The sequence below is a fragment of the Pagrus major genome, chromosome 14 (assembly GCF_040436345.1).
Source record: "Pagrus major chromosome 14, Pma_NU_1.0".
NCBI classification, from domain to species: domain Eukaryota; kingdom Metazoa; phylum Chordata; class Actinopteri; order Spariformes; family Sparidae; genus Pagrus; species Pagrus major.
In genome coordinates, this window is record NC_133228.1 from 18,688,308 (window position 1) to 18,697,795 (window position 9,488).

The 9,488-nt window shown below is 38.1% G+C and overlaps 1 protein-coding gene across 1 annotated transcript; it reads right to left on the reverse strand.

Annotated features, from left to right (window-relative positions):
* Positions 1 to 655: 655 nt before the first annotated feature.
* On the reverse strand, positions 656 to 9,003 carry arfgap3 (ADP-ribosylation factor GTPase activating protein 3). The gene is made up of 16 exons (XM_073480460.1): positions 8,842 to 9,003; positions 8,013 to 8,131; positions 6,864 to 6,936; positions 6,603 to 6,734; positions 6,395 to 6,475; positions 6,184 to 6,277; positions 6,038 to 6,097; positions 5,899 to 5,945; positions 5,635 to 5,786; positions 5,366 to 5,497; positions 5,146 to 5,271; positions 4,905 to 5,057; positions 4,546 to 4,663; positions 3,939 to 4,026; positions 3,125 to 3,249; positions 656 to 3,037 (listed from the first exon to the last, which is right to left on the reverse strand). Exons 1-16 carry the CDS (start codon positions 8,908 to 8,910, stop codon positions 3,020 to 3,022), a joined length of 1,587 nt encoding a protein of 528 aa, XP_073336561.1. The 5' UTR covers positions 8,911 to 9,003; the 3' UTR covers positions 656 to 3,019.
* Between the last annotated feature and the right edge of the window lie 485 nt (positions 9,004 to 9,488).

Genomic DNA, 9,488 nt, shown 5'->3' on the forward strand with positions numbered 1-9,488 from the left:
CTCGTAAATACGCACGCTAATAACGGTATTTCTTCATAAAAAAACACAAAACCTGTAACCCCTAGATGAATATTTTACCTTTTATGTCAAGTGACACAACCGTTTTAAATAGAAATTGACATTTTCAGTCGCGTTTGCCAGTTTGTTTAATCGTTAATAGCAAAACGCTCATAAATCCGACTGCGTAAGAAGCCACCTAAACGCCTCAGCCAGCCACGTAGGCGGCTGCCAGCTTTCGTCCTGAAGGAAACCATGCTGGATTAATGATGTCTTTAAAAGGACATTAATATTAATTAATCGACTAATTGATTATTTAATGGGCGTTTAAGTAATGTATCAAGACAAAAATATCCAACATCTCCTGATTTGAGCTTCTCCAAAGTGAAGATTTGCTGATTTTCTGTTTCATCACTGCAAACAGTGTTGCAAAAAGAAGTAAAGATATTGTGTTAAAATTTTACTCTGGTAAAAGTGAAAGTCATCCATACAAAGTAAGTAAGTGCTTGAGTAAAAGTCTTAAAAATATAAGACATTTGAAGATGTCCACTTGGACTTTTTGCTATTTTCTTCCAAACTAAACAAATCAATTAATCACACAAAGAGAAACACACATTTATGTGAAGTGTAGGCAAGAAAATGACCAGGCAAAAACAGGTTAAGCACAAGCCATTTATTTGGCAGGTTTCCAAAAAATCTTACTTAGATTTTGAATGTCAAAATAAGTCAAAACTTGATTATCAGTAGCTTTCTATAAATGGTAATTCATAGCCACATACGACACTGTATGTAGCAATTCTCAGCCTACTGTACAGTTATCTCTTATTCCATTATTATTAAATTAATGTATGGGTTCCAGCTGTCTTGTATTCAGGATGTGTAAGCAACTAACTACAAGGGCCATGCAAATTACACCAGCTACTATTCTTTCATATAACAATATTCAACAGCAGAAGACACAAACAGTCTTACAAAGATCAACAAAATACAAAAATGGACACAACGCCAACGTAGAGGCAAAGGGTCAATCGCAATACAGTACATTCAAGCAAAAGCTGCCACGTGCAATTTCTAAAAAATTATGTGCAAAATAGGGTAACTAGAGGACTCCACGGTATTGCAAAATGAGGGTGCGTTAATCAGATATCTTTGGACTAAGGCATAGAGTGATGGAGTAAACAAACTTTCACTTCGCCCTCTTCTTTTAGTGTATTCAACACCGCAAACTCCTGAGAAGCAAGAAAAACAAGTACAGAAATTGCTCAGTAATATAATCATCCTGTTCCCGATCAGGGCTGTAAAACCTCTAGTTTCTAAAAGTCTGCACAATTACATATCTGAAGTTACATTTTTAGCATCATGGCTAACTTTATCTGAATGCTAAAGCACAAGCCATAATTATTCCATACCAAATCCATGATCGGATATCAAGTTGCTAACTCATACTATAGCACCACTTATGTGACACATCAACAGCTCGGTTATATTTGACAGAATTAATGACCTTGGCAGTATGTTACAGCAACAAAAATGAACTGAACTGAATGAAAATGAAGGTTTGAAATGGATTGTTTGCATTGATATTTTAAGTGGACATGTGTTGCTGTACAGCGGGGCCTGAAAGCTACAAAGAGGTCCCACTGCATCGGCAAATTCTAGACTTCAAGAGGCATAAGTGTGTGCCTTTAAATTAAATACAAAACAAAGCATGTAAACCCAAACTCTAACAGAAAGCAGCTACAAATTCAACCCCAAAAATCCTCAAAAGGCACTCTCTAAATGAATTTAATCTACAGGTGATTTTGTGGAATATATTCTTGATTAAAACGTCTTGAAGTGTCTGATTCCAAGTAACTGCATTGAGAAAAACAAAACAAAACAGAAAATACTGCATAGTGCAACTGATCACTTATCTGCTGTGATGGAATAGATGATAAGAAGATCAATATCACTCTCATAGCTTATCTTAGGATAGAGACTGGAAACAGAGGGAAATGGTAACCTGGCTCTGTCCAAAGGTTTCCACACATTCCATCGGAAAAGCCAAAGTTTTTACTCCTCAGTCTTTTGTCACCTTCTAGCTAGTGCAGGCTAGCTGCCTTGCCACATTTCCAGTCTCTATGCTAAGCTAAGTTAAGCTAAGCTAACCAGCTGCTGGCTGTAGCTTCATATTGAACGGACAGATATGAGAGTGGTATCAATCTTCTCATCTAAAACTGGCCAAGAAAGCAAATCAATATATTTTCAACAATGTCAAACTTTTCCTTCAAACTTTTAGGTTACGTGCTATCTTGTCTTTTTGTGACTACAGCTGCATGTCCTATGAAAAAGAAGAAAAACATATGCAAGATAATGAAGCTTATGTGCTAAATTATATATCTATATATATCTGGTCCCCCCAGGCCTCTTTATCAGATTTTGGTCCTGTGTGTGGAAAAGCAAACATAAGTGCACTTTGGGGACGGAAAGGACACTTTCAAATCTCCGGGAATGTGCAAAAAAAGAGCACAAAACGACACTGCAAAGTGCTAAGACGAGCGAGAGTATGTAAACCAATTAGAGGTTTTTCTAGCCTCATTAACTATTGGAATGAAAAAGCAAACCCCATCTTCATAACACCATAAACCTTCTCAGACTGCTACATAAAGCATTTCTACATATTCAAACCCCCCAGACCTTTAAAGCAATAAAGTAATAACGGCAAACTAAACATCCTTCATAACTAAACTATACACATAAATCTCCCTTCAAGATGCCTTATGGGAAACATAATTCCTTTGAAAACATTGTGCTTCGGCCATCTTGGTTCTAACAACTCTTGTATGTACATTATGTCATACTAAAAAACTAGATATAGATGTATACAGGGTAATTTTTGGGTACATCTTAATGCCATCATAGAGCAGATTTGCCCACAGCACTGACTGATCTTTGTCCTTCTTTCGCTCCTCAGATGGGCGACCGTCACTCACTGGGAGCATGACTATAAGGGCACTGAATCCTAGAGGTGATGCACCATGACTCAGGAGCTATAGTGATCCTGGAAAAAAAAAAAAAAACATTATTAGAAATTTAATTTATGCTTCAAAATGTTTGCTTAATTCAAGCAACATATTTCTTGACCGACCTGAATTGTGCTAACGACGCCACTGGCCATGACGGAGAGTCTCCCCGCGACTGAGCGCACTCCCAGTTTGAGCTGTGACATGTCAGGAGCACTGGGCAGCACGTTGGTCAGACGGTACGAACTTGCTGTGTGCAGATGACAAACACAGAGAGAGTCAAGCAGACAGAAAGAAAACAATAAAAATGTGTACAAGACACAATCAGACGATCAGATTTGTCCTTAAGTGGCACATAGGTGTGACTTAAGAGAATCTGTGGTCCTGACCTGTCTTATGAGTCTTGTTTAGATTTTCTGCCTCTAACACTTAAGAATTTGTACAATTAATGAATTCGGAGTTTAAATCTGTTGCAGAAATGAAATAAAATGAAAGTAAACAGCAAAAACCATTGTCATGTTTTGGGAACTTATTGATTGCAGTAGTAGTTGTCAGGAGAGTTCTGGGTCAGGGTCTTTATGCAGGTCGTGTCTGCACCCGACAGTATAACCTGAGATTCTGTACAGGCCAATTTAATTTTCTTGTCTCATCTGATTCATGAAACATTTTGGTTTAACATTTTTTACCGTGCAATTTCCTGTTAAATCATCCTCTCACTATTTCTGTCAAAGTGCAAACAGAATTGCACTAATGACACATTGTTGGTGTTCTTATTACTGTTGTGCAAAAGGTAGCATTTTACAGCAATTTGGGGAATATGCTAATGATCAAATCTTCTTGGAAAAAGTGGCATTCAAATGTTCCCGCATGAGGCTCAAAGTGTCTTTGGGTGATTACAGAGGCATGTATTCATTACGAGATGGGGCAGCAGTCTCTTACCAGTCTGTTTCTTTGGATCATCAAACAGGTCTGCTGAACTGATGGAACTGCTTCCAGCAAATCTTTCCAGTTGTGTTTTGGCCTCGTACTAAAGAACAGAAATACAGACACATTTAAATGTTTTCAAAAGCTCTGACTACACCTCACAAAATTATCACTGCAGGAAAAAATGATTTAGGAAGTAAGTAAGTGTGTCAAAATACAGTACATGTTATTAAATTGCAATCATTTTTGGAATTGGATTCTCGGGTATTAAATTGGTTAGAAAACGATCAGCTCTTATTTGTCTCCATTTGGCTACAGATTGTTTTATCGTTGGTGTTTTAAATTATTTCTATAAATTAGTCTCTGAAGTATTTAAACAAATTGTTTTTGGAATTAAAAAACTTTACATGTATTATCAGGACTGTATAATGCCTCATGCTGCTGCAGTATAGGCTTTCCTCCTCTATATAATCCATGTTTCGGTATGTGTACTAAGACTTACAGTACTTCTAAGTGAAAAGCTACATTAGCCAACTACAAGTCAACTCCTATCATCCACACCACTTTAAACACTGTATGCACAACATATGGAGAGGGCAGGATGCATGTTGTCATTGTGTACCTCAGAGTTATCTTGTTTTCCAAAGTACATGTCAGAGGAGATGGCTTTCACGTCTCCAAACTTCATCCGAGCTTCTCCCGTATCTACGACTGGTTCTGGTTTTCTTCTGGATGTGGCCCTGAAAACAATGATCATACATGAAATCATTTATGATACAATAAAATAAATTTTGTTGCACGTGGTATAAAAGAATACACAAAAGAATACACTGTTTTCCTGTTTCCAAATGAAAGTTATCTAAATGATAACTTCCAATATCAAAAAAAGGTTAAATTGCTTCTGTTTAAAGCAAAACAGTAAAGTTAGGAAAAGTCATAAGTCACAGGTTCTACGTAACATTAAAAGAGAAAATATCTCACCTTTCATCCACTGATGTTATAGCAGAGGTTATGAAGAAATCTGGCTCTGGCTTCTTGCTCTCCTTCATCCAGCCTCCTCCCTCGCTTCGATCATCCCATCGCGAGGAGAATTTATCTGATGTTTCTGTTTGATCCTCAAACCGGGACAAGACCCTAAAGGAAGAAGACATTCATAAAAAAATAAATAAAAATAAAAGCTGTATATTAATATATATTTTATTATAAATTTTCATTATCTGACCTAGAGTTGAATGACCCTTCATCCTCATCGTCCTCAGTAAACCTTCGCACTTTGGTGGTCTTGGCCCCCCGCGGATCCTCCTGCTGGATCATGTGCATGTCCGATGTCACAGAGTGAGACACTCCACTACAGAACGATGATGAGAGCAAAAAACTGATTATATTAATACCAATTCTCATATCGACTACAAGATGAAGTATTTGCCTCTTCATCGTCATACCTCCTCATGCCGAGACCCATGCCCAGTCTCTCAGCTTGCTCTTTCTTATTCCCTTCTAACCCCTTCAACTTCTGCTCCTCCTTTTTCCTCTGCTGCTCAAGATCTTTATAGGTCAGTCGCATGGACGGAGCGCTGAGAAGGAGGAACGCAGGAGAGTTTTAAAAAATGACAAAAACAGAAACACTGAAAAATACTGAATACAATAAAGGGTGGGAAAACATCAAATAACAAGTAAAAGGAAGATTTAAAAAATAAGTAAAAACCCTCACATTGATTCCTCAGATTGAATATTTTTCTTGGTGGCACCAGTGCTCTCTTCTCTCTCTCTGAGCTTGTCGGCAGCTTGAGCCTGCTTCTCCAGCGCTGAGAAACTCTTGCTGCTCACCTTCTGAGCACCCAGTCCACCCTTCTTAGAGGCTAACTAGGAGCAGACACAGTTTATAAAACACACTATGAATGCAAAAGTCTCCAAAGACTCATACTTACGATAAAACGTTCTGTCCAACCAGAAATTTAATAGAATGAATACATACGGTTTTCTTGGCAGCAGTTGGTTTCTTCTTAAGAAGAGAGGAAACCTCTGCAGAAATCGAGGGACGGTAAAGTCACATCTTACGATTCAAAGTTTTTAAGGACATGGGAAGATCGTAAGTACAAAGAATATAAACCAACCTGGATTTGCTTTTGGAGAAACACTCAGCATCTCAACGCTAGGACCCTCCTCTAGATTACCTGAAATGTTTAACATGAATAAACACAACTTGTGTATGTTTATATTTTATTGGTTTTCTATGTTGTGAAGGAGAAACACTGAATACCATTATTGTCTTCCTCTTCTTTCGTGGTTACAGTCGTCTCTGATGTGGAGGAGCTCAGACTCATTTTGGCCATGTTCAGGTTTTCAGGAACAGTCTGGAACAACATTAAAAAGACACACATGGTGGAATTATTAATCTCCTGTCACTGTGTTATATCCAACAAACAGATATGTGTATAAAATCACACCTAGGCAAAGCAGGCACACTGTACCTGTGAATGCAGACTGAAGAAATCCACCTGCTTGTCGTCTGGCGATGTTGGGGAGAGAGGAGCTTGACAGTCGAGCCACAACTGTACAAAAGAAGAGCAGTAAAACTGATACAGCTATCTGTGCTGTTAGAGATAAAGCTTCTGCAAACACAGGAAGCCAAAGTTGGCTGAGTTGTTTTAAGACAATAAAGAAACATGTCCGGATTACCTCAGTGCCATGGCGTCTGGTGGCTTGCGTGGCTAAAGTCTTTATCTTCTCTCTGTACAGCTGAGCAGCTCGGCTGTTGTACTTGGCATTGGCAGCGCTGGATGTGCACCCATGTTGATTGAAAAATGACATCTGCCATAAGATCAGAACAGATACAGGAAGCCAGACAGGAAGAATTGCATTAAATTAAGCATGCTTCACTCAATGATGACATTTCAATTTGGTTGATAGTGTGTTTTTATTCTGCCTTCGGGTACTGACCGCGCTGGCATTGCCTCCCACTTGCATACATCTTAGCTGAAACCAGGACCAATTAAAATCCAGCTCAGTGGACCTGTATGACACAACAGGCAGGGGACACAGTAAGTCAGTCAACATATTTCCACATATTGGTGAGGACAGTACTTTTTTTTTTATTAACGAAACTAAAACTAATTAATTAATGTGAGTCACCAGTCATTATTTTTCCACTTGTTTTGATTAGTGATCAGCCTGTTGAAGCAGTATGAGAGTTTAAATATATAGGAACCTTTTTTGATTGCACTTTACATTTTACAGCCAACACAGAATATATATATATTTTAAAAAGCAATGTCTTTAATCTGGAAATTGGATTTATATGATATAAGTAAGAACATTTTAGAGGCTGTTTACAGAAATCTTGTTGTAAGTGTTTTATTATATGTGCATGGTATGGGCACCCGGGCACATAGAACAAGAAGCAGAAGAAGAAGAAGGAGCATAAGAGCATAAACAACTGGAACGTATTTACAAAATGCAGGTAAAAGGGAGTGTGCAGAGAATTAAGTCTGATCAGGTTCATCCACATTTTAAAGAATTCATAAGACGCTATAGAGCCACTACCACGAACGTTTACAAGCAAGTCTTTCATATCAAATGCAATAACTCTGCTGATTTCGTAAGCATCTTTCACACTGGAACTGTGTTCATTGTTGTTGTCTGCACTGTACATGACCTGTTATTTATTATTGCGTGTATTGAGATTTACTAGGATTTGTTTTTTAACCAACCTATGAAGCCGAACAATGTCAATGTTTGAACAAACTACATGGTTTTACCGGTACAAACTGCATCTCAGGTTCCATAATAAATCACTCCCTACCATTTGACAAAGCACAGGGATCACATTACTCCAGTGTTGGCCTCTACTGAATGCTCCCAAAGTTTAACCTAAAATAAAGACAGACGCAACTCGCTGTCTTTGCCCCTAAACTTTAAAATAGTTTACCTCTCTCTCACTATTAGGTGATCTAATTTAACTGATATTCATTAGTTCCAACTAATGTTCCGATTTGTAAAGTATACTTTGTTACATTCGGATTTAGCTGCTAAATGCTTTTATTTTGAAGTATTTTGTAACCTGTGCTATATAGATAAGTCCTGACTCACCTGATAAAGGACAGGTGCACCCCGAGAGACCTGTGTGTCCCAGAGCAATCTATACATAGGAATACACCATAGGTGATGCTGGCCCAGCTGGGGTTTTTAACTGAGCAGTCAAAGCAAACCTGGGGTGGAAAGAGAGCACAGGAGACACACATAAATAATGCATTATCTCAAAATATAAACAGATATTTCAATGAAGCAGTAAAGGTGATATGTTCCATCTTTCTTCTCATATGTTCACAATCAATAAAAGAGACGTGGAAGCAAGCAACGTGAAGGGTGATTGTCAGATTAAAACAACAGTTGTGCAACCATGAAGGTCTGAAGTGCAGGTTGCCTGCGACATTAGCTGACTTACCCAAACAGCTGTTAGTGAAGTGGGTTGAATTTCGCAGTGAAATCAGCTGAAAATAGGCACACTTCCTTTATGCTTATCATTCAGGATGCATGCACTACCGCCTTACGTTTTTTTCAAGTGGACCAAAGGCCTTGACGAAGCTTTAAGCAAACGAAAACTGAACCTAAACAAACAAGGATAGCTACAGGTCAGCTGTCAGAAATATAGCTAGCTAGGCTGTCACCAGTTTGGCTAACGTTGCGTTTGGGTACGGTTCACAAGTTTCCTGACAGATTACTCTCCTGGAAATGTTAACGAAATCTTGAGAAGCCCTGGTGACAACTACATCGACACGTTTTAACGTGAAACGTACGAGCTAATTGTTTGCAAGTTTAAGCTAGCCTTGGCGTTTGTCAAAGTGCGACGTGTCAGATGTTTAGTTCAGCTAACTTCCTTGTTAAAGGCAGTAAACCGTTTGCCGTTTAAAACTCTCACCTTATTCGTAGGAACGGAGCGAAGCCGCTTGAAAATAGTGGAAATTTCCTGCTTGCTGGGCTCTGACATCGTTCCGCCTGTTGACAATACCTGTCTGGTTAAAGAAGTGTCATGAAACGCAGCCCTGTGTTTTTTCCCCTCAATAATAACCGAATACGACACGTAGGTGGGAGAACATCATGGGTCGGCTCTGATTGGATAAAAAGTGCCCGTGGTTATGTTATTGTAGCGAGGGCTTCTGGGTAATGTAGTTTACATGTAAAGAGCCTGCTGTTATAACTCAATAAATACATTACCATGCCATTAAATGCACCAAATTAATATTGAAAATACATGTAGCTTAAAAAATTCTTCTTTAATTTGCCTTTGTATGTATTTATATTTGTATTAAACCATTTCATTTATTCATTTAATATGTATTTATTTATTCACATATTTGGGCTACTTCTGTTTCTTTCTTCCACTTGCAAATGTATTGCAATTGTATTTTCAGTTTCACCCAGAATTCAGAGCTTTTCCCAGTCCCAACACAACATTTTTAATGTATATTTTCCCAAAAAGGATTATTTTAATTTTCTTGAAACTTTTTTGCGGTTAAGTGTTAATTCTAATTGCATATATATACAATATAAAGTTCAAACATACTG

Coding starts and splice junctions, on each gene's coding strand:
- arfgap3 (XM_073480460.1), bottom strand. CDS start 8,910: ATGTCAGAGCCCAGCAAGCAGGAAATTTCCACTATTTTCAAGCGGCTT. Junction 8,132..8,841: donor GCTCCGTTCCTACGAATAAG/GTGAGAGTTTTA, acceptor TTTCCACCCCAG/GTTTGCTTTGACTGCTCAGT. Junction 6,735..6,863: donor TGGGAGGCAATGCCAGCGCG/GTCAGTACCCGA, acceptor ATCTTATGGCAG/ATGTCATTTTTCAATCAACA.